The 25,984-nt window shown below is 41.1% G+C and overlaps 1 protein-coding gene across 1 annotated transcript in view; it reads right to left on the bottom strand.

Moving 5' to 3' along the window:
• The window catches only part of SPTLC3 (serine palmitoyltransferase long chain base subunit 3), a 108,494-nt gene that overhangs the window by 46,725 nt on the left and 35,785 nt on the right, over positions 1-25,984 (bottom strand). Inside the window, exons 3-7 of the mRNA XM_087818873.1 lie at positions 21,982-22,136; positions 21,207-21,355; positions 13,771-13,895; positions 12,980-13,073; positions 1,839-1,944 (exon numbers count right to left, since the gene is read on the bottom strand). Coding sequence (XP_087674999.1) covers positions 1,839-1,944; positions 12,980-13,073; positions 13,771-13,895; positions 21,207-21,355; positions 21,982-22,136 — 629 coding nt within the window. The remainder of the gene's footprint in view (positions 1-1,838; positions 1,945-12,979; positions 13,074-13,770; positions 13,896-21,206; positions 21,356-21,981; positions 22,137-25,984) is intronic.

Here is a 25,984-nt window from a genome sequence, read left to right as displayed (position 1 = left end):
GTGATTTTTCTTGTTACTGACGGGAATATCTGAGAGTAAAACGCTGGTGGCCCACTTAATTTCAGCTATGATCAAAGTGCTTAAAATGCAACTTTCCTTCAGTGGAGTCAAGTTCTATTTATTTTCAGTTGGATTCTGTTTACTCTGGTTAACAGAGATGCCCAGCCTGCTCTCCCTCAGCTGATAGGTCCTCCTGCTATTCCAGGCCCGAGTGACAGGTGTTTAGATAAGGGCTCCCCTCCAGGCTGGCGGCTGGCCCAAATCCCATAGGAAGAATGATCTATGCTTGCGGTTATGACAACCTAGAGGCAATATGAGATTACTTCCTAAAAGAAGCAAGTTCAGGGCCAGCGAACAGTTCAATTATCCTGCAGCAGGGGTCTCCAACCTCAGCCCTGCTGACATTTGAGCTGGATAGCTCTTTGTTGTAGGGGACTATTCTGTGCACTGTGAGATGTTTAGCATCATCTCTGGCCTTTGCCCACTAGATGCCAGTGTGTTCTGCAGTTGTGACAACTGAAAATTGCCAAGTGTGCCTGGGATGGAGAGCTAGTTGTGGGTGCGATATCACCCTAGTTGAGAATGCTGCTCTAGGGTGACCCCAGAGATTTCTTAAACAGGACATACCCGAGGAGTCCCGATAGGTAATGCAGAGGGTGGCCTACTAGCAACTTGAAGTGTCAACTTCACAACCCCACAGTAACACTGGAGACATCCAGGCCACCAACCACCGGGCAATAAGTACGAGAGGGAAAAAGTGATACTAGGATGATGATAATTTTAAATTAGGGAGAATGCACTTCCCCCCCAAATAGATGGAGACACATTTCGTCTGCTGCTTGTCATATATTTTTGTAAGAGGAACAGCGTGCGTGCCAGGACCAATGAGATGAGCTGGCTGAAAGAAATGCTGCTTCCGCTCTGAAATCTCCTTTGCGGCCACATTCTGTGTTGGGAGCTGAAGCCCCCATTCTCTTCCTTCCCATGTTTCTCACTTTTCTATCACTACCTCATAGGAAACGTCTTCCTCAGTTCCTCTAATATTAGGGTGGTTTGAGGATTGCTTGAGCAGTGAGCAACTCTGAGATAATGTGTCCTTGACTCTTGGCCTAGGGTATCCGACAGCAGGAAAGCTTGGAGGACATGTCCATTTCAGTAACGCTAATCAGCTCAGACAGAGAATGAGGCCAACTCAGTCACAAGCTGCGATATAAGGGTGCGGCTCTGAGAGGCTTTAATGGGGTGTTCCGTCCGCTCAGCTCAAAAGACACGAGAAAGCTCAGGCTAGAGCATACCTCCTGATGCCAAGACCATTCCCCCACCCCCAGCTCTCTATGGAGACTTGCTCTTCAGGTTGAGGAAATGAGCAGGACTTTTGTTTTCTGATACCAACCATTGGCCAAGTTCAGCAAGCAACTGGAGGTTGGGTGCACTGCCCAGTTAGGGGCATCCAGGTGCCCATGGGCAACATCGACTAGGGTTGTAAAGGCAAAGAGCATTCTGGTGTTGGATCACCTGCCCCCCAAAGGCCTTTGAAACTGTGGGGCAGCCAAAGGTTGAGGAAAGAATCAAAGCAAGTCAGCGGTGCCCTGTGAGGATATTTCTGAAGAAGTCTTCACAAGCACGCCAGCCTCCAAGATGCTCTGCCACATGTATAGTCACGAAAAAGACAGGTGACCCAAGGCCTGACAGCTCACATGCATCGCTCTAGCTCAGATCCCTCCACCAGCTCTATCTCTAACCTATTTTCCCCTCTAGCTAGGAGAGGTCAGCCTTTCCCCACTGGTGAGCATGCAGTGGGCTCCATTGTGTTCGAATGTCTCTGGTTATTTACATACCTGTAGACACCCTCCACCAAGATGAGAATCTTTTTCCAAGCTCTGTGGGTTCGAGGTTGGCCATAGATTACCGCATCTCTCAGGAGCTTCTCTAGGCTTTGCATGTCTTTAAATAATACAAAAAAAATAAATAAATAAATATTGAGTTAGGAGAGGAATTATTTTTCCTCCCTTGTTATCTTTTCTGGGGGAGGTGCCAGAGTTTTTAGGCTCAGGCTGAGACCTGAACTTTCAGGGAACAAAGTTAGAATCAGAGAACACCTGGGGGATAGAGGGACCCATTTTTTAGTAAAATTGGAGTTTGACAAGGTGACTAGTTGAGTTTGTACAACAGGCAGAATAAACTCTGGCGGAGGCGCAGGGCTCATAGGCTCTTCGAAGGCTCCACTTCCTGCCTTAGCAGAGACTGAAATTCTGCATTAACTGCATCTCTTAGACGTAAGCTTTCTTGCCAGGTTGAAAGGAACCCTGTGAGGTATAATTAGCTAACACTGGTTTTGAAGAGACGAGCACGTCAAGGTTTAGCTGAGTCTGCAGGGGTGGCCGGCTCACTTCCTGTGCTTTGAGATCTTCCACCTTCAGAGCTGTCAACACTTCAAGGCAGTGGGACAGTTAGCCTTTCTTTGCAAAATGTTCGGAGACTTCTGGACATATTAATAACAGTTACAACTTTCGAGCCCTATCTGCGGTCCTTCCAAGCACATTCTTCGTAATAACTAATTTACTCCTCTCACTGACCCTGAGGAGGAGGTCTCTGCATCTTATGGCTTAGGAAACTGAGGCACAGAGAGATCTGGTAAATTGCCAGAGGTCTATGCTCATGAACAGCAGACCCAGGATTGGAACCCATGCAGTCTTGTACCTGACCCGCATTTGGAACCACTACCTTTTCTGTGAGAGCCCCCGGCCTTCTCACTCTCTGTAGTGATGTACAACCAGGAAGGTTGAATATCTAATAGATTTTTCTTCTTAACTTTGGATGGCAAATATAGTTAATAGTGACTTTTCATTTATCTGCATTTGGATGTAGATGACTGGGCTTTGGTTGACAGACCTTTGGGAAAGATTTGCCTACCAACCCTGCTGTGTGTGTGTGTGTCTCTCTGTATGAGTGTGTGTAGGGAGTTGATCTGCAAAGCCTAGAGAGGAAGAAAGGCAGAGGTTTATGTGCATGTTTTTTACACTCATTATATTTCTACTAGATTTCTTTGCACCCCCTAAGCTCTCCCTTTTTGAGGATCTGAGACTGAAGTACTTTAGACCTAAATGCAATTTTAATTGGAAAAGATAGGGATGCTACCGAGCTGCTGACTAGACTTATATAATAGTCACTAGGCATTAGAGATCCCATTTAAAATGCTCACCAAGAGAAGCCTAGTAAAGATAAATCTAAAACAGCATAGTCAATATTGGTTTTAGCCACTGCACACAAGCTCTCAAGAGGCAGGTTTGTCACTGGTCTAAACTCAACTTAGCTGAGACTCCTGGTCTCAATGGAGAGCCTCAAGTTTGTCTTTTAGTCGCCAGTCTGTGGTTGGATCTGCTTTTGGGTCTCCCGCCACCCCCACAGCTGGGTGAATTCCACACTGCAACCCTGCCACCCCCCAGTGAGGCTACAGGTATTTCTTTGAAATAAAATTGTAGAGGTATCAATGGTATTTTTTAATTGATCAAATACATTTGAGCTAACCACAGGCAGAATTGCATGACATTTAAAGCATGATTTTTTTACTTTTGGAGTTTTTCATTTACTATGTCTGATCACAGTGGACCGAGGGTAACTGAACCCGTGGAAGTGAAGCCTTGGATAACGGGGGGACTATTGTAGTTACCTAACGCAGTCTTGAAGGCTTTCCTGACCTAACTCCTGCCTATCTTCCTGACACAGTCTCTCAGTGTCCCCAGTACACAGCCTCTCAACTGTCCTTTATGCTTTCCTCTCATGTCTGCCTGGAGAACTCCACTCATATCACTCAGCCTCAACTCAAATTCTTCTGGCCGATATAATATAGATTTTCTTTCTTCTTGGTGTCCCTGATGACTCATCTATTCTTTTATAAAAGCACTCATCACACTTCTCATTATTCCATTTCGTGTGTCTCTTCCATGGAAGGCAGGGACATTATTTTATTTAATTCTATAGCCCTGGTCCTAGTGCACAGTATTAGTGCTAAATCCATGTTTGATAATTGAATCAGTTGTCTCTTGGTGAAACAGAATGTAGGCCAGGAAACAGGAAAGAGAATGACACTTAGGAACTAACTGAATTTTTAGAAAAGCCTCATGTCTGCAATAATATTTCTTTAATTAACTGTGTTTTTGCTTTTGCTTTGAAGAGTTGGTCTTCCCAGATGTAGTGTGTTTTATTGGCACTATATAATTAACCACTAGATGGCAGCCAAAGAAGCAAAAAGCAGCTTTCTTATTTTGAGAATTTCAGGGGTAATGAAGCTTCACCTGCACTGATGCGGTGGTTTTCACTTTTGCCTTAAGACATTGAAGGGACCCCTGTGATTGGGGGGAACCAGCTCCCTGTCCTATAATGTACCACAACCCTGTTAATCTCTGAATGGAGTAAAGAAGTGATGCAAGTTTCTGTTTAGTGTTTTTCTTCTGGGACTTTAAATTTAGAAATGACCTATGATGAGCATGGTTCATTAGAAGTCATTTAAAAAGGAATATTCTAGATTTTGAAAAATCTGGACATGAAGAGATTTTTGTATTGTTTATGCAATCAAAAAGATCACAGACGTAGTATAGCTTAGTCCAGGGTTAAATTTAAACCAAACACCGCTAAAGAGAAGGGGAATGTCTCTCCACTTTTTAAAGAACAAGCAGGCCCTGAAAATGAGCCTTTATATGGCCATGTGATTTATGCAGTTTGCAGAAGGAAGGCAGAGGAGCCCCAGGCCCTTCCTTGGCAGGGGCCTCATCATGTTCGGTGTGAATGGAGAGAGTTCCATGGGGAGAGGCTTTTGGTGGAACTTCACAGGACCCCTGGTGTCCACACCCTGGAGCACTTGAGCAGAAGGAAAATCAATCAGCAAGTTTGATTGTTGGGCACAAACTCACTGACCTCTTTGAGTCATAGAAACTTGATAAGGAAAGGGATGATTTCACCCAGCGTGGGTTTCTGGGCCCGTGTCAGCATCTGGTAGTTTCTCTCTGATTCTTACGGTCTTGATCTGTCATCCTACCGCATGCAGGCCACAGGCCCGTAGGGTTCTGGAGACTGGGGCTTATGTTCTGCAGGCCTTCTGAGGTTCTGTTTTAGCAAGCGACACACTAACATCTGCATGGGACTTTAAATAGTGACGTTTATTAAAGCACTTATACTTGCATTCTGTTAATCCTCATGACAGCTCTGAGAAGTAGGAATGATTAGGTGTCTGTTTTTTCAGATGAGCAAACTAATGCCAGAAGGTTTATAAAACCAACAAATACAGTCCTCTCCCCAAAACAAAAACAAAAACAAAAACAAATTCCAAACCCAAACAAAGCACCTTCTTGTTGGGGTATAGAGAAAACGCTGAGATATGGAAATTAAAGGAATAAATTCGATGCCGCCAAGGCGCACATACATGGCGCTATTGTACAATGTCGTCATAAAGCTGTAACAACACACTATGGACTTGTAATCACCACAAACGTGAGTACCAACAAAGCCTTAGATATTATTTGTCACTAAGTCTGGCTCACTGAGGCTGTTCCCTTTGGTTTGGGAAGGGCTGAGAGGAGCAAGATGGCCTGGCGGGCGATGAGCATCCAGCTACCAAAAGTGCAAGCGTGGAGCCCACATTCTGGTGGCCGGCGCAGAGCTAGTCCTGGTCTGTCACAGGCGTGGCTCCTGGACTACTGAATTACTAAATACCCAGAATACTCAAACTATGTGCCAAAAACTAGAACCAGGCTTAGGTGACAAATATGCTCTGAGAACTTGTTCTTGGGCCTGCCCTAAATTCAGAGTCTCTGGGATCTGGGGAAGCTGCAGATAAGATCCTGTGAGAACAGGCCACGAGGAAACAAAGAAGCCAAGCACAGTCTTCTAAGCAGAAAGGCTGGGTGCAGTTCGAAGAGTGTCCTCCAGAAGATAAGAACTGGACCTTTGGCTTTGTTCTTGCTTAGCTGTACAGGACAGCACTGTTGCTTCTGCCAAGGCTTCCTACTTCCTTTTCTCTTATGCAACCAAGCTTTTGTTGAAACACGAACACTCTCCTCAGCACCCTGTTTCCTCTCTGGATCCAGGGCCCGTGGTCCTGGCTGGGAGGAATGTCAGCTTCCACTTTTCATACGCTGCCCAGTGTGGTTGGTGGTTCATCCATTGTCATCCAAAGCTCCACAAACCCTACCTCTAGCTGCATTTAGAGACACCCTCTGGTTTTCTATTCCATGGGCTGAACGCCAAAAATATGTTCCTGCCTGCACATGATAAGCACTCAACAGCTATTGCTTAAGTGAAAATATGGTTGGGTGATGATGACATGCTGCTGGTTATTTTTTATAATTCCTTGGTCCCCATCTTCTCTCCCATTCTTTTTGTTTTTCCAGAGATTGAAAAACCCAGTTTCATCCTTCAATACTGAGCTCAAATGTGAAATACTAAGCAACAGTTACTTAAATAACTGTGAACAATGATAAATAAACTATTTTTACTTTTAAGTCTGCCCCTTGTTTAGCCTTTGGGGGAAAGCATTATCATGATGGCCAGCTTTGGCAAGCAAAACAAATGTTTTTCTCAAAGTCACATTTATAGAGTCTCTTTTCCACAAGATCAATGAGTGCATTTCTGATGCATTGAAAATTTGATGCTTTAAATTTTGCAAAGCAGTTTGGGCAAATACTTTGTGGTTCTGGTTTTCTTAATGGCTCTGTAAATATGTGGGCAGGTGTTGCATGGCCTTTGTATGTAGAAGAAGCAAAGGATCTTCTTGGAAGAATGCAGAAGGCAGCTGGGAACAGAGGACCTGGACTGGGTTTGAGAGTGAGACAGGTACTAGGGCAGGGCCTATGTACCTTGAAGAGGTGGTGGTGGGAGGGCAGTCATACTTGCAACTCTGACCTTGGGGACATGGAATGAAGACTAGGCAGAGCCAAAAGCATGAGCACAGTGTGTCCTATGCACTCAGGCTCCGGGCCCCATGTAGCATGTAAAGCTTTGATCCTCATGAAAGGGCCTATAGAATTGGACAAAGTACTGAGATGGGATCCCTAAGTGAATGAAGTCAATGCAGGAAGGTAAGATGTAATTCAGAAAACAATTTGGAAGCTCAGTGGTCAGTGCTGGGATCCTGAGTCTCAAGTCAAGGTCTCAGCAAAGTCAACTGGAGTGAATGCTGACTCTATCTGCTGGGTCCAACTGCCCTGACTCAAAAAGAGTTACATGAGAGATGGAGGCTACTAAGTATTGCCCACATCATTTTATCATCCAGGGGGAAGCTGGGGGTGGAAAAGGCCAGAAATGGAGGTAAAGTGCATTGTGCTTAAAAATGGGAACTCTGGATGGAGTCTGACCTCTTTGGTTTAAATTCCAGATCTGCCTCCTTCTAGCTCTGTTTCTAAGCAAGTCACCTCATCACTTTGTGCCTCTGTTTCTTCTTCTATAAAACGGCATAATCATAGCAGGTGCCTCCTGCGTAGTTTTGAGGCTAAAATAAGTTAGCACAAGTAAAAGTCTCAATTATAGCAATAGTTCAATACTATTAGTTACTGTTAAAATATACAGGGGCAATTGATGTATTTATAAAAGTAAAGAACCTAGTTTGGGAACCCAAGTCATACCTTGGGATCTAAAAGGTCACAGGTTATAAAGTAGTCTAAGTAATGTTTATAGGTCTGACCTTGTATTCAAATAGCCCTCAAGAGCCCTCTTTGTGCAGATGAGGTGGGGCTCAGAGTTTTCCCACTAATACTGTACTCTTTGTTCTTGCTCCTCTTGGCCACCAAATGCCTCTAGGTAGAGTCTTGGTTCTCCTACACCTTTTCTCCCCCTAAACCATTTCAAATTCTTGGCCTGCCCAGCCCACTGACCTCATGGCAACTCTCCTGGCTGAAAGGACTACTTCTCTTCTCCAAGGCTAGCTCAAGAAGCCCTTTGTGGCTAACTTGAGGACAGAGATGGCCTACAGCCTCACTGTTTCCTGTGTGGTCCTGCACCAACAACATTGGCAGTACCTGGGAACTTGTCAGAGATTCAGAAACTCAGATTCCACCCCAGGTCTACAGAGTCTGCATTTTAGCAAGACCCTCAGTGACTCCTGTGTACATGGAAGTCTGAGAAACATTGCTCTAGAATCTAGATCATATGTATTTACCAGTAAAGTGAGCAGATTTGGCGGGGGTGTGGGGGGGTGGGGGGTGGGGAGGAGACGACACTCAGTCTTGATATATCCAAATCCCCAACAGAAGATGTTGATCTTTCCAGAGAGTTAAACCTTACACAAGGGTTTGAGGTCCTGGCATGCTCAGGGTGTTAATATACTCAGCCCAGAGAATGTGTTTACCAAAAGCAGACAAGTGCCCCAAGGGGCTCTGGCCCATTCCTTCAAATACACTAAAATCCTAGTGGAGATCAAACTTGGTCCCTTGTTGGAGTTGATGCCTTAGCTTAGGGTGTGCAATGGCTGGAGAGTCTGTTTTGTGCCACCTAGTGAGTCACAAAAACAAACTAAGGTTTGGCTGTTTCACTGAAACTGCCCACAGTAGAAAATATAAGGAGATATTCTTAGCCTTGAGCCAGAGGAATTCAGAGTCGAACTTCAGCATTATGGGTTGAAATGCAGGCTACTAACAGGATAAGCCAAAACACTAGACTGATTTTTACACACGCGCCCACAGTCCTCTGGGTCCCACACATGGCCTGAGAGTAGCTGGAATTAGCTAGAGGGTAGGAGCATTAGCAAATGCTGTACATGCCCTTCTTATATCTCTCAGTCCAGCTCCTTATTGCAAACACAGGCCGTCCTTGGTTCAAGAATTTTTTTTTTTCAGGCTGTGGGAACAAACTCAGGCTGAGTAGGGACAGCTTTCAACCAACCACAAGCGTGAATTGGTGGATAAACACCCCAGCTCCCTTACCCCTGAGATGGAATAACACTGAAATCTGTCTACACAGCCGCCCAGAGTTCTTTGGTAGGACTGCGCTCAACTTGTCTGTTGTGGTAACCTGCTTGACAACATGCCCTTTACTGGCAGCCTTTCCTTTTCTGTCTTCATTCTCTGCTCACCTGCTGGTGCTTCCCGGGATCATTTCCTGATTAAGTGACTGTCGGCCAAACCCTTGTCTCAGTGTCTGCTCCTGGGAGAAATGAACCAAGACGAGAGCAACAGACTTGTGTTTGATTTTGACTTTCATCATTTGTCAGCTGCGTAACCTTGGGTGGGTCATTTAATCACTTCGATGATTGGTTTTCTGTCAATAAGTATGAATAATGAAGAGAACTATGAATCTGGGCTTTTGTTAAAATTACATGAACTGGTTGTGTAAAGAGCTTGATGTATTTCCTGGCAGCAGCAAATGCTGAATACGTGATGGCTATGATCTCAATAACTGCTCACATTTGCTATCCAGGAAGAACTAACCCATGGTGATAAAGGATTCTGGTACCCAGTTTTGAATTTAGCACCGCTGCAAATGAACTTCCGAGTCCTTAGGGCCTTTGGTTGTTCTGATTTTTTCCCCTTTCAGAACTTTTTCTGTTTAGTTTTATTTTTTCCTTGTTTCATTTTGTGGGAAATAAAGAAAGAGAAATGACAAATAGCTTGGTCAAGCCTGTTCACAAACAATTCAAAGTTTATTATGATAGGTAATAAACTTAGGCTTAACTATATCTTAGGTATATTTTTTCCATAAAGAATTTCAAAATTCAAGGGATCAGGATTTTGATTTATTTAGAGTTGCTCTAAATAACAAAGGTCATCCTCTGGTACTGATCTACATAAAATAGAACCTCTTCTCTTCCAAAAGTCAGGGCAGTATCCTTAAGGTGTAAGCAGAGGATGCAAAGTGGGTGAAGGTCCAGGGGAGCAGAACATGTGTAGAGTTGTATGAAAAGCCAGAATCCTGACATATAAGAACATTCTGGTTTTTAAGTGGCCATCCTCCAGAACCTGTCTCAGAAGTTATTAACTTCTTCTCTCTGGGCTGGTTGCTTGCCTCATACACACACAGGAAGGCAACTCTCTACAGGATGTACATCTCTGCAGATCGTTACACAATCTTCACATTATCATTCCAATCTGCGTGGATGCATATTGAGGAGTAAAGCATTATTGCTTATTGAGGGATTTAGTATTATCGTGGGAATAGCAGAACAGGAAAGAGCCAGCAGCAACCGATGCAATACATTTTGCAACTCAATTTAATCCCTCCCCTCCATGTATTTTCTCACTCCCTGACTTCTCAAGTAAGAAGTCTGGAGGTTAGGACCTTGGAGGTACCACTGCTGTCAAAGGTGCTATTTTTGTGATGTAAATACAATAGTATAGAGAGTGTGCTCATGGATAGAAGTCCTACTGAGCACATTGGTGGGTGGGAACAGGCTTTGTGTATCTAAGGACGAAAGTGTATTCGTTTCTTATTACTGCTGTAAGAAATTTGCACAAACTTAGTGGCTTAGAAACAACACAAATTTATTATCTCACAGTTCTGGAGGCCATAAACCTGACATGGGTCTTACTGGGCTAAAATCAAGGTGTTGGCAGGGTTGCTTTCCTTTGTGGAAGCTCCAGAGAAGAATCTGTTTTCTTGCTTTTTGCAGCTTTTAGAGGCTTCTGGCAGTCCTTGGCTTATGGCTTTCTTCTATCTTCAAAGCCAGAAATGGCCATTCACATCTTCCTCACATTCACATCTCTGACACTCTTCTTCCTTCCTTTTCCACAGTTAAGGATCTCTGGGACTCTACTGGACCCATGCAGATAATCTCTTTATCTTAAGTGACCATGTACATAAAGTAGCTGTGTTGAAGGACTCAGGCTCTACTGAGCCATTCATTTTAGAATGAGCTATTCATTCCAGATTCAAAGAAGGAAGAAGTAGGAAGTCATCCTTGGGTGCCCAGCTTCAGCCCCAGCAATGGTGGCCAGAGAAGTTATATAAATTATCTATTGTTATATAACACATTATCCCAGAACTTAGAGGCTTAAAACAACAAACATTATTATCTTGTAGATTTTACAGATCAGGAATTTGGGAACCTTAGCTGGGTATTCTGGCCCATGAAACTTGTGAGGCTGCAGTCAAGATGTTGGCTGGAGCTACAGTCATCTGAAGGCTTAAAGTGAGGCCAGGAGACGAGTCAAGATATTCTTCTCCCATGGTTGGTTGGTGCCTGAATATCCTCATAAGTGTGATCCAAGAAAGGAGAGGCAGAGGCCATAATGTCTTTAAAACATAATCTTAAGAGTGACACATCATCTCTTCTACTGTATCCTTTTAATCACACAAACCAGTCCTGAGACAACGCAGAGTGGACTATACAAGGGGACTATATAAGATCATTATGTTTAACTATATCTATGGATGGAACTACAGTCGAATAATTGTCAACTGTTCTTTATTTTTCCCCAAGTAGATGAAATATTTGATCACCAATCACCTGTCATGCCAAAGAATCAAAAGGGTATAGCATAACTGTGCTAGTGCCATAGATATTTTCTGTGGTCTCTTAATACATTCATTTCTTGAACCCCTAAAAGATGTCTACTCTAAACATGAATTTTCAACACTCAAAATAATTTGAGTATAGATATGACAATCAATGGTAAATGAAACAGAACTGGAGGACTATAACTTGGCTTATCAGAGACTAACCAAGATTGAATGTTTGATGCACAGTAAAGAAATGGAGACTAGATATTTTGAATTGACATTGACCTGGCTGTCGTAATTGAGCTAAGTTGGAGGGAACCTCAAGTCTGGTTCTTCCAGAGGATGTGGTTCTGAACTCGGCTCCCAAGTATGCATATTCGCACAGCTGCTGAAGGTGGTTCAGGAAAGGCATAGCCAGGCCTCACCCCATTCAGCAAAAGCAGGAGATTTTTCACTAGAAAAGCTCTACAAGTTAGAAAGGAGGTTCACTTCAGAATTCTCCCACTCATTTGCTTTGCTTCCCGTGTGACATTTGTTCTTTGGTTTGATATTTCTGCGAGGTGAACATAACAACTGGAATGATTCTTCCTCAGTCCTCTGTCACTGTTCTTCTCACTTTGGTCTTTGTTATGCCATTGGAGCATGAGGGTAGTGCCAAGGAAGAGAGAGAGGAAAAATTAGAGAGGACAGAAAAGCAGGAGGGAAAGGTGGTAAAAACGAGAGAGGAAACAAGAGTGTGTATGTGTGTGCACGCACGTGTACACACACAGAAAGAAAGGAAAGTTCCAATGAGAGTAATGAATTAAAATCAGAAACTGAACCAGGAGGACCCTTGCACACCATATAGTTCAACACCCTTATATTACAGACGAAAAAACTGAGTACGTGAATGATTAAAGGATTTGCTTACGGTGATGCAACAATCAATAGAATAATAGAACACAGGTGTCCTCCACCAGTTCCTTTTAAGTATTTCTTAATATTTCCCATGCTGCTCCATCAAGTCAGTAAGAATAAGTAACCTCTGCCTCCTCCTCATCACCCAGCCACACAAGGCAGAGCCTGAAAGATCGTTTCAATGAAGTTGAATAGACTACTTGTGTTGGGGGTTGTATCTGAGAACGCAGTGGATGGGCACAGTGCAAGGCAGCTTTATGCTAAGGAAGGTCATGTTTTACTCGACTATAACATACGACTTAAACAGGCCTCCACATTTCCCCAAGGCACAGCAATAGAAAAGGAAGAGTGATAACACTCCTGATAATTAAATGGTGGCCCTAAGAGATCAGTCATGTCTTCAGAGGCCATAATGCAAGACCACTAATAACAGTGATGCTAATGTGTTTGGGTTGCACTTAACAATCCGAGTGTTCAATGCACTTCAACCATTTGTTCTGGGTCAGCAGAGGTTAACAAGCCAGTAGTGAACATAAACATAATTGTGTTTCATTAGGCCAAGCTCCCAGTTTGAAGAGCAAGGACAAAGCCCCATCGATCATTTTCACTTTCTTCTAGAAACAAGTGGTACATGTTGGCTAAATATAATGACACTCACTGTTGTGTTTGAAGATCCTTATGGTTGCACCTGACAGTCGGGCCCCAAGCACGAGAGACGCATGGTTTAACTCATCACTTAAAATGAGGCATCCCTGTTTAGAAAACAAGCACATAAAACACAGGTCAATAAATAAAATTAAGGAAAAACAACGTGGGAACAGGAACTTGAAACATTGATCCGCAAACCCACTTCAATTTTAAATGCCCGGAAGTTTAACCTGCTGTCTATATGAATAAAATGCTATACAGCAATTAGCTGATGGAGACAGGCATTGTTTTAAGGGGTTACATCTTCAGTCATTTGCATATAATTTTCAGCAGAAAAGGTCATTTAAGATTTTGGTTAAGCAACAGCTATTGTATAAAGAATTGATGTTTGTCAGGAAAGCTAATATGCTTTGGGGTGGGTTGTGGACTTGCTGGGGCCTATCAATCCCATACTGGATTATTTGGGACAATTTTGGTGTGTTCCTGCTGAAAGGCAGGGGTCTTTTTTTGCTTTCTCATTTTTCACTGTATTGACATCCATGTAGCAAGAACATCACTGCTTTACAGTTAAAAACATTGCATTTGGAAAAGTGTGAATGGCAACTCAGTCTGAGGCATGTGAAAAGCCCAATCTAATTTACTGCTGGACTAAGCCAGTACATTTATTTAAAAACCTGGACATCCACTAGGCTTTTCCTCAGAAAATGACCTTCTGAGCCACACCTCTAACAAAGAGCCTTCTCAGAGTTATAATTCTTAGGAAAAATACAGCAGAAGACAATTATGTTAACAAATTCTCACCTTTCCAACTAGTGCAGGGATATTCATTGAGTTAGTTGCAAATCCCATCCCAAAGACCATGGCTGCTTCTACATTCAGGAACTTAGCCACAAGGTCCTCCAACTCTTTATGCTTATTCAAGGTTCCTGCACATGAAATAATAGGATGAGTGAGTCTTCTCTCTCAACAAGTCCGAGAATAAAAACTCAAGTACATACCCATCACCAAAACACATAGGTAAGAGTGTGCATAGCAGATATACTTGCTATGGTCCCAATATAGAAACAGCCCAAATGTCCATCTACTATAGAATGGACAGATGCATTGTGGGAGTATCTATATAGTAGAATTCAACACAGCAACGAGAAAGAACAAGTCACTGCCCCCCACATCAACATAAAAAATTCACAAATTTGTGATAGAGTGAAAGAAGTCAGGCACTTATACATATACTCATACAGGTTGTATGAGTCCATTTATATAAAATTTACAAGCAGACAAAACTAACCTATAGTGTTGGAAGTCAGGATGGTGGTTTCTTTTGCTGGGAGCAGAAGAGCTTTGAGATTCTCTAAATGTTCTATTTCTGGATCTGGGTGCTAGTTACACAGGTATGATTGCTTTGTGAAAATCCATTGTGTTGAATAGTTGTGATTGGTGTACTTTTCTATATAAATGCCTTATAATGCAGTAAAAATTACAAAAATGCCACAAAATTTCTCTCTCTGTACCCTATATCCCACAAATAATTAAGTTATAACCCCTCTGAAGTTCCCCATACTCAAATGTAAACAGATCGTATGACTTTCACAAATACTAATAACTCTAGTTATAATTTATTGAACCTTTGGAATCTGTTAGATTTCAAAGCCCACTATTTAGGTGTTAGTTTATCTCATTTAATCTTAATAGCCCAATAATGCAGGTATTATTACTTTGCAGGTAAAAAAGCTGAAGTGTAAAGAGGTCACAGAAAAAAAGCAACAGAGATAATCTAGTCTAACTCCAAAGTTCATGTTTTCATCACTTTACTCTCTTTTATATGCTTACTCTCTGACCCCTTTCTATACATAATCCCTTTATGCCTGACTGAGAGCAAACCCAATGCTCCTATATTATCCTGTTTGCCGCCACTATAATTTCTAGATCTGCACGACCCCATATGGTAGCCTCTAGCTACAAGTGGTTAGTGCAATAGAGAAACTGAGTTTTAAATTTTATTGAACTTAATTTAAATTTTAAAAGTGAGGCACTGTAAAAAATTTCCCACTAAAGACAACTGCATTATTTTGATAGGGTTACATTCTACTTATTTCACTTTACTCAATGAAAATGTAGTAGCTGAATTGAGATGTGCTATAAGGGTAAAAAATTCACCATTTGTAGGGCTTAGTACAACATCTTTGATGTTTGCCAGCTGCATAATACCCTAGAACATTTGCTCTCTCTTGATGAATGGGAGCCCCAACATGGCCTAAAAATAGAACAGCTAGATTTGGGCTTAGTGTTAACTTTAACTTGTTTAAAACAACAACAACTTCTTCACACAGCACTTCAGCAACACTTCTTGCACACGTGAGTTTGTGAACCACATTAGCTATGTGACCTTGGGAAAGTTACTGAGACTTTTTGGACTTTAGTTTGCTCCACTATACAAGGAAGTTAGATTAAACACTAGGGACTTTGTCAACACTCAGTTGTGATTCCATTACCCTTTCTCTACTTTACTTCAGTGAAAGAGCAGAGAATTAATTCTGGACATGGTGCATGATAAAATGGCTAAGTTTTATCTGGTAGCATGGAGGGAAATTAATTTATAGGCCCTTGTGTAGTCTTTCAGTCCCCACTTTTTACTTGTAGAGCTTATCCTACTCCTTCTTGGCTTACTACAATATGTTCACACTACACAGGGTGTCCAGCTGGTATAGAGCTCAAGAAAATATAAACAGGTGTTTGCCCTGAAGGAGTTGGAAAGACACATGAAATAAGTAGGAAAAAAATAGAAGAAGCCTGGATAAATTCCTTGACTCTGCAACTCAAGTCTTCTTAATTCTGCTAGTCAACACCAGGTGAAAAGTCGTATTTAGGTTATGTCCTGTGTATTAGAAGAAACATAAATGCCAAAATGATAAAAAATGGCCTGGATTATACCACCATCTAACTCTTTAGAATTATAAAGAGGGTATGGATTAAATGGGTAAGCATCACATTTCTGTCAAGTAGTAAGTACTCTTGCCACCCCAGATGCTCCCATTCCCAGAGATAATTGCTTGAATGTGGGACGTTAGTAGTACACATTGACATTGTCCTTGGTCTTCCTCAAGTTTGTATCAGTGGCTTTCAAGGATATACCCAGGTGGCTATGTCAATGAAAGTTCAGCAGTGTCCTTAGTATATTTGGATGGGACAGGGATTTTGGTCTAAAGTAAGGGAGGCTAAAGTTTGATATGTGCTAATATGCACTGGATTTGGAAATCTGGACAATGGCATTAAATCTACAGGGTTCTTCCCAGGTTGCTATGATGCTGAGTATTTGTCTATATCAGCAAACATTTATAGAGGGCCATGTGGTCTCTGTTGCAATGATTTAACTCTGCCTTTATAAAGTCAAAGCAGCCATACACAGTACACAAAAGAATGGGTGTGGCTCTGTTGCAATAAAACTTCATTTATGAATACTAAAATTTGAATTCCATATAATTTCACATGTTGCGAAATATTATTCTTATTTTTATTCTTAAACTACTTAAGACTATAAAAAAATTTGTAACTTGGGAGCAGTAAGAAAACGGGGGGCAGTTTGGTGAGCCCTAATGTAGATGGTCTTTGGTTTTAGCTATGAACAATATGGGATAGTGCAAACAGCTCTTCCGTGAGACTCAGGAGGACTAGTGTCTAGTCTTGACTTCTCAACCTACTCACTGTGTGAACATTGACTGGCAAGTCATTAAAAAAATCTCTAGACTTCATGTATATGGTATTTGTGTGGGTGGAGAGAAGGTAGTAGCTAATCTACAAATTCTAAAATTCTATGAGCTCTAATGTTGTTCGATTATCACAGGTATTACTTTGCTGGCAAGTATTATACTTGTGAAAATTATTGGTATATTTTGTTGAATTGTTATGCTTGCTTGGCTCTGTTGAACCTACAGGGCCAAATCCCACATTTGTAAAAATATCCCTGCTAGTTGAAATTTGGCTGGGCTGTAATTTCTATCACTGTCAAGAGAAGGCCAATTACCTTGTTAGAACTATAACAGGTATTAGGAAATTTCCAAAAGGCTTTCAGAAACCAACATACACACTCATTTTCCTACTTCTAAACAATTCCTCTGAGAGTCCTTCTCCTCTTACAAATACTCTTAAATGAAAATAAAAAGGCTTGAGAGAAAGGCAGTGAAATCTTATTAATCAGATTTTACAATAATTTTGTCTGAGAAGAATTGGCACTATTTATGAAGATGGGGTTTGCTGTGTAAATTAAGAAGGTAAAACTAATTGAGGTGGGGATATTTAATAGCCTATTTAATTGAATCTACTGCTTTAAAGCATGTTTATAGCATTGATTTGCATAAAGCCATGTTAATTAAACTTGCTTTTTAAAAAGAATGCAAGATCTCTACTTGGTAATAGTTTCTTAGAAACTGCTCATTCCCATAAGAACTTGAAGGCCGTAAGATGATATTTATTTGACATAGGCTTTGATTTCAACATTTTGCAAATTCAGGCTGGCCCCTTACTCAGTAGCTCAGGTTAGCAAGACTGCACACTTCCTGGATCTAGCTACAAACATTTGAGAAAAAAACACAACAGCCTTGATGATTAGATTTGAATGATAGCAGAGAATTTGTCCAGAAGATGAAGAGGGAGACAGACCATCTATTGATTAAGGACAATGTTCTCAAACTTGGAAAAAAAAGAAGAGACATTTCAGCAAATTTGCACATTTTACCTAACATGAAAATAATAGCTGAAACTTGAGTATGGAAAGTAATTTCCTATTATATTCAGTTGTATTGATTCCTAAGTCAATGTGTCCTTTCTGACTTTTAAAAATGAAAACATTTGAAGGCTACTTCTTGAAACTGCAGTTATAATTTGAAAGAATGTTCTCAAATAAGCACTGTTTAGGTATGCATACTATTCAGGTTTCCCCAGTGAGATGGATCAAACACAAGGCCTTCCTTCTCTAAGGAAGAAAAATCTACAAGTAGAGATGCACTTTTATTGGCAGTTAGTCTTGTGGCATTCCATGAGTTTGCTTTGCTAGAAGTGAACTTCTTACTAATAGTTGCTGGCTGAAACCATGGCAGCATAAAGGGCTTATAGAACACCCCCCCCCCCCACACACACATATTCAAATAATATACTCCTACTGCTACACATCTACTGCACACCCTTGTAGAAGAAAAATGGGGCATGGGAAAGAAAGAAGACAAAGCTTCTCTCTGTTTGCCTGAGTTGAACCTTTCCTGGTTTTGGAAATCTGGACCCCCAGTGTGTTTCAGGTGGGCCATGTTCAGATATCAAAACCAACCATCTTCACTGATTCTCTGGAGTGTCTAGTACTTACTTTTCAGTTTTTACTGATAGACTCGATCTCCTAAGCATAGATGGTGTTCACTTCACACAAAATAAAATACATCTTGAAAATTTTTAGACTAACTTGGTTAACATTCTTAGCCTCTGGATTGATCTGAGATGGTCATCCTACAGATAACCAGAAGTCTAGATAATGGATACCAGCTGGTCTGAATAGGTGACCATTCTTTCCCTAGTCCTTCAAGGTAGTCAGAGGGCTATCCAGAGGTTTGATATATATCCGGGCATTGATGCAGGCCTGGAAAGTTCAAAAGTTTAAGTTCCCAGGCTAGTTAAAACAGGAATAGAATTGTATCCTCAAACCTCAACCTATTTGATTGTAATAGTTTAGCAGCTTGGGTGTAGTGATTCCATTGTATTTTTTCATCCTATTCCTCAAGCTTAAACCAATAGCTCGCAAACCTTAGCTACAGGTTGTTGAACCTACCTAAATATTTCCTTTTGATATTCTTTTTTGCTTAATTTTCCTATTTTGAAATATAACTTCTGTGTTCTTTCCCCGCTAGGACATTGGAAACTTTTTTTAAAAGGCTGAGAGGTATTTTTTTTTAAGTGATTAAACATTCTTAAACTTTTACTTTCGGTTCCTCAAGAAGCTATTTGGTTACTAAAAATTAAGTCTCTGCATTCCCAAGTTTTTATCATTAATCCATTTACACTATTAAACATTTTCTTAAGACTATATAACATACATTTTCCAAAAGTTACTTATATTTGTTGGAATAAATGGCATTCAAAATTATGCTACTAATTCTTGTATGTTATGTTAAGGTTACTATTTATGCGGCAGAAGTATTTTGAATGTACTCTGTTTACTTATTTATTTTGGATTGCTTATATCCTTGCTTTCAGTCCTTTTATTTGCCTACAATTAGTGTGGACGACTTCTATTTTGCTCTCTCACTGTTTACTTGAAAACTGTTGAAATCTTCCTAGAGCTTGAGCAGGAGAGCTCAGTGAAGCAGGTGAATATTAAAAGCCCATCTATTCAGAAGGATGAGAAGGTGGGGAGGGGACTGAGGCTGTGGCAGTTCCAGCCGGGAGCATCGCCTTTGGGTTCTCTGGGTTTATTGGGCCTGCAGAGTCAGGGACCCATATTCCACATGCAGCTTCCGCTGGAGGCAAACCCTTGCTCTGTCAAGCTCCCACCCTTGCAGTTCTGTGGTCTGTGATGGGGGGATGCTCTGTCTCAGTGAGTTGGGGGGGTGTCATTATATTCAGGAATGTGTTTTCTGCCTGGTTCATTAATAACCCTGGTGTTAGGTGTCACTAGCACCAGAGGAAACATCCCCAAAGGTTACTGACTCCATGTCTCTCATGGCCAGGATCTTTTTCCAGCCTCTGCCCCATTGCCAAATGGAGCAACCCAGTTCTAAGTGGAGTGTGACCTTTTCATACCCTGCTTTTCATACCTCCAGTCCTCATGCCTCAAATGAAGATAAGTAAGATTTCTTTCTTAAAAAGTTTGAGCAACCATGTATAAATTCTAGAGCTTTAGATAAGTACTTACTGGCTATTTGGATAAAAAGTTCCTTCGTTCAATGTGAGTTGTCATTTATTGCACAGATCTGAATAATTATATGCTTTTAAAGCCCTTCTGCCAACTGGTTATCTAATTTAGGACTCATTTTTCATTAATAGTAAGTCTCTTTTAGCGTATTTGCTCCTGGTTCTTGGACAGGCCGTGCATAATTACCCTGGATGGGAAGCTACTGAGCACACTGGGAGTTAAGGGGATTACTAAGCCACCAGGGGCCCATCACTTAATCACTATGATCTTTAGTTTATTCCTCTAGAATATGGGAATACACCAACTGTGCCACCAGCTACAGCACAGGCTTTCTGTGAGGACTTAATGAGATGACACATAAGAATGCAGTGGGCCAGGAGTAGCAAAGAACTCTACAGGAGGAAGCTTGCATCTCTCTTCCCCCTTGCAGTGTAGTGGTTTCCTTCTCTCCTATTTCACTCCTTTGAATAAGAGAGAATATTTCAGCTAAAAAAGAAATAATTAAGCAGTCTGTTCTACCTTGCCCATTCATTCATCATTCATTCATTCATTCATTCATTCATTCATTCATTCATTCATTCAATACAACAGTGAACAGGCCAATTCTTTCCTTAATGAAGCTTATGTTTTAGTAGCAGAGGCAGACAATATACAAATCAAGATCAGGGATGGACATCATTCAGAAAAGTGGGAGAAAAAGCCAAATCCAAGTGAGAAGTTATTTTTCAGTGGGTATAACATTTCAGTTATGCAAGTGAATAAGTTCTAGATATCCTCTGTACCACATAGTGCCTATAGTTAACAGCACTGTATTGTGCACCTAAGAATTTGTTAAAACGGTAGGTCTCATGTTAAATGTTCTTACCACAAAAAAGGGGCACAAAGAAACTTTCTGAGGTTATGGCTATATTTATTACTTTGACTGCAGTGATGGTTTCAAGGGTGTATGCATGTGTCCAAATTCATTAAATTGTATATATTAAATAAGTTTTTTTGAATATCAATTACACCTTAATAAAGCTGTTTAAAAAAAAAAGAAAAAGAAAGGTGGGAGAAAGGACCCAAAAAGGGACCAGGCCAAAGAGACAAAAGTTGCTATTTTAGATAATAATGGTTAGAAAATATTCATTTTTTTATTCTGAAGAACTAACATCTATAGTTAGTAAACAATTTGGCAAGAACAAGCATTCAAAATTTCCATGAAGACTTTCATATACCTTTTCCCTTTTGCATTTTATAACAGCTTTTTGAGGCACACAGTTTAGATAAAATCTGGACTTGAGAAGAAGCCACAGGTAATTTGAGACCTAACTAGATAAAATTTCAAAATAGTGAACATACATACCCATTTCATGTCTGGTACTGGCCACACCTACTCCATATGCCTCTAAAACATCCTTCACTGTCCTCATAGATTCATCGTACCTGACTGCTAGGCCAAGGAAGTTGTAGGAGCCCATGTTGATGACATCCTTGATGATTCTTCCAGTGAACCTGCCAAGAGAAGGGCAAGTGAGCACAAAGGACTGTTGCATTTAATATCATCCTAGTGCACCATGCAAGACTCACAAAGAGATCTTGCATTCTGGCCCAAATCATATATATTTTTTTAGACTTGCATTGTTGCCACCACAAAATGGTTTGTCCTTAGAGGAAAGTATCCCCATAATGAAGCTGGGTAGAGTGTATCCCAATTCATGCAATATTACTTAGCCCTGATTTTCCTTGAGCACTAGCTTTCATGACACCTGTGCTCTGGTTTAAATTCCAGCAAGAACGTTCTAAATGAGAAAAAGCCACAGTCATCATTGTCTCCTTCAGCAAGAAATAGGAGGGTATGATTTGCCAATAAAGCTGAACAGGGCTTTTCCTTGCTGGCTTCTGTGTATCCTGCACCTTCTGACACAGGTTTTGCTTAAATTATAATATAAACAAGCCACACTTGGCAGCATAATTACTGTGACTTCACCCACTTGCATATGAGGGCTTGCAAAAGGCTGAATGATGGAAGACCAGTTGCTTCCTTGCTTTGGGTTTTCACATCTGTAATCTGGTGGCCATGATAGGATTTTCTCGAAAGGATTTACTTTCAACTGAGCTCCTCCAGGTGGTTGCCTCACCGAAATGTCCAGTTGTAGTCATCCGATACCCTCTCCATCATGTCAAACAGAGGCCCTGGGGCACTGCAAATGGGCCGGTTCCAGTTGTCTCTGATTCTCATGTAAATGTTCCGTGTGTAAAAATTCTCAAAGTTTTGATACAGTGGCACGAAATCCTGTATAAGAGAGGCAGAAGTTTACCTTTGATCCTCTGCTTTTTGTATCTCTTTTGCAATTGAAGACTAGGAGAAGACCTGGAAGATCCACACAAATACTCCACTTGCAAATATTTTTTGAGCAAGGATTTATGGGTAAGGAGACAGGTAGGGTCCATAAATAACTGTGAGGACTCTATGCCAAAAGAACTTACATATTAGTGGGGAAGGTAAAAAAAATGTAGTAAGTAATGGCAAAAAGATGACAGAGCAATGTAAAACAAGTCCAAAATGCATGGAGACAATGAACCCCTGCAGAATTTCATCTGAAAAGTAACAATACGTGTTTATGTCCAAAGCAGTTTAGTTGGGAAAAGCTGGTTGGGTGATAATTCGGTCTTAACTTTTTAAAACATGAATATCCCCACTCATTTTGTATTTAGAAATGTGGGTGAACTTGAACTTTGTACCTGTTGGCAAAAGTGTTGGCAGGTATCTGGATGTCATATAGTCAAGGACCTTGAAACTAAGTCGAGTTTGTGGAGGCACCTGTCTTCTCTCACAGTTAAAATAATAGCACTGTTCTGCTGTATAAAATGTAATCCATGCCTGAGGGATTTGCAATCCAACTGAGGTTCAAAGCAAGACATATCTATGTTGCCATCTAACTCCTAATAGTAAGTATAAGGCAGAAAATGCAAAACCTTGGCCTAAGCCAAGTACTTTGGACATATGTAAGATTAGAGTTGGAGGGAGAGAATCTTGCCAGAGGAATCAAGGTAGCTTTATGTAGGAGGGACACTAATGGTAGAATGAGATTGCTATTGGCAGGGATGCTTGGACCCCCATTGGGGTGAAGGGATTCATATGCTAGAAATGTAGGGTGTATTTGAGAAGAATGAATAAGCAGAAAACCCTTGCAGGACATTTGATCACGTACCAAAACGTCCATGGAGACATCTGGCCCACACCCACCTATCTACCTCACCGCATGTGTCTTTACCAGCAAGGCTACTGAGGTGAGAAGGGTTATTATTTGCAATAGAGCCACAATACAATTATTGTACCAGTAAAACATGATAGGATTTTTTATGTATGAATCCTGTAAACCAAAAGTAGAAATAAATGGGCTGTTTAACCTGAGGGGTATTTTCTAAGTATGAACATTTTGGACAGGACCAAATATCAAGGGCATCTGGCATGGACAACATGTCTCTGTGGACATTTTGGGCAAGACCAACGGTTCGTTCATTGAATAAAACATAAGGTGGATCTTGTTATTCTTAGCTAGGAACCTATAATGGCTCCCACCTCACTGGGAGTCAGAACCAGAGTCTTGACTGGTCTGGCTCCCTGTTACCTCTCTGATCCCAGCCCCTATTTCCCCCTGTGGTGTGGGTGAGGCTGTCATGTTAGCTGGCGCAGAAGGTGGGGGCCTTAAGTGTCTAAATGAGGAACTCACATCCCTGGAGGCAATGGGGAGCCACTGAGTAATTGGGAGTGAGCTTTCTCATTCTCCTGCCCATCCTCTTTGACTTCTTTTTCTCCTTCCCTTGTGAAATGGAGCTAATTTCCTGGGGGAACTAGAGAACCAGGGGGAAAGGCTTGTGGGAGACCTTGTGCTACTGGTTAGGCCCTTTCATCTCCTGAGCTGGTCCACTCCTGAGGGAAATATGCAGAACCTGCAGGTTTTAATGGCCAGTGACTGAATCCAAGCCACGATCTTTTCTGTCACTTTGCCCTCTGGTTTTCAGTGACAATGGCATCACTTTTGAGGTGAAGTTTTGATTATCTATAAGACAGGATGTTTATAACCACATACCGGGGCATCTACTGCATGTGAATTTGAAGGATGGTTGGGCTACTATGCTGGTCATATTTGTAAGGTGAAAAGTCTTATACCAAGTGCATTTGCTCTCAAATAGCTAAATATCCTGATCTAGGTTTTGTTATGATTTAAAGTTACAAGGTTATGATAATCAGTTTTACCCTTTCATGTTCTAACAAGGAAATGGACATATTTTTGAGAGAAAAGGAGATTGTGTAATTACAGGAATTTTTTTTCCAAACATTTTTTACAGACTGTTTACTAACCTGCAGATTATGCTACATCCCCAAACGTAATTTGGGAATATCCTTCTATTTCTAATTTTTTATTTCTTATTTGAAATACATCATATAAACTCATCCTATCTAGAGAAAAAGAGACAATGGGTCTTTAAGTAATATTTCTGGATTCTGAATGAAATGATGGTTTTAGATTTTATGAGAAATCTTACTCAAAATAAAATTAACAGCTGGTTTAGGAGAGAACTGAACAGGTGATTTAGGAAAACAGTTGGTTTTAGGTAGAAAAGAACCAAAATATCATGTCTTCAAAATTAAAACAAAATTAATTTCAGACATGGACGCACAAGATTCACAATATACCAGGGCAGAGGGGGCATGGAAATCAGAGTTCAAATATCCACTTGACAAGTGAGAAAAATCAGATCCAGAAAAGGGACTTGAACTCAGGTCAACCTCCCACTTCTCCCACCCTCCCAGCAGTCACTTCAGTGTCACTTCAGGCTGGCACCTGCTCAGCTTGCCCAAGCTTCCCTCTAAAACACCAGCAATGATGAAAAAATATGACCAACAATATGGAAAACTAAGCCCAATAAATTGCCGGGTCATGGGAGTGTTGACTCACCATAAGGAACTTGCCATTGACTCGAGAAAACAACATGGGGCTTCCCATCATTAATGCCTTATACAGATGTGCTGTTATGGACCCTGAGGGAAGGTGAGGAACAACTCCACTCTGCCAAACCTCCCTGGCTTCTGGCTCAGAGATCCCAAGTTTCTACCAGTGAGGAAACCAGCAGCTAGCTCTTAACTAAGATCAATGCTCTGAGGGCAAAATGCAAGGAATCTAACCTATTAGAATAGGTTAGAGAAACATTTAGGATAGAGAAACATTTTCTGCTAGGGAATGACCTTTACATTCAAGAGAACTTTTTATTAATTAGGTGCTTAAAACTTCTTTTAAAGGGATGGGCCATTTTTTCTTAAACCACACAGAATCATTTATTTGTGGGTGGTGTGAGCACTAACCTAGATCTAAACATCAGGCTCGGCAGCCTACATGTTCCTGAGGACAATGAACTTGGAAACCTATTTAGAACTCAAGATCTGGTCCAGGGAAGAACTGCCTTGCCTTTGGTGCCGCCTCCTCCCCTCACCTCTGAGGCTTCCTGCCACTGCACGGGTGTGCCGTCACCCCACCCCATTCCTTTGAGCATCAGTGAGGTTTCTTCAGAAGCAGACAATACCTTGCAAAAGTCAATGTCCTCCAGTGTCAGGTAAGCTTCCCACAGCATTTTAACTATACCAGAAAATGAAACTGGACTAGATATTGCAAAAACAAGCTTTGCAATAGCATAGCATTGCAATGGCATTGCAATGTCTTTATCCATCTGTGGATTTAACTTGTCACTTGACCTACTCACTCTTTATTTTTCTTTCAGACACAAATGACTAGATGTGAGAATAAACCCAGGCTATAGGAACATAACCATTTTAGGGTTAGGGTGCAGGAGGGTTGAACAAAGCCTAAAACTGGAGCTACAAAAATGGCTTGTTTCTTCTGCAATATGACCATCCTTCTTTTTCTACCTTTAAACCTGTAGGATACTTCATAATTTTCCAAGTGTTATAGATATTTCTATCCAAGTTTTATAGACAAATTAATGAAAAGGCAGAAAATCTGAGTGGTCAAATTGGGAATTGTATTTTGTTCTAAAAGTAATGCTCTTTTCAATAAATCATGCTGTGGGACTAGATGTTTACAAGGAAGTAAAGAGAACATATCCATGACCCATTGTAAA

Source organism: Miniopterus natalensis, chromosome 7 (genome assembly GCF_054644295.1).
Source record: "Miniopterus natalensis isolate mMinNat1 chromosome 7, mMinNat1.hap1, whole genome shotgun sequence".
Taxonomy (NCBI): domain Eukaryota; kingdom Metazoa; phylum Chordata; class Mammalia; order Chiroptera; family Miniopteridae; genus Miniopterus; species Miniopterus natalensis.
The sequence above is the reverse complement of the archived record's forward strand: the minus strand, read 5'-3'. Positions and strand labels throughout refer to the sequence as shown.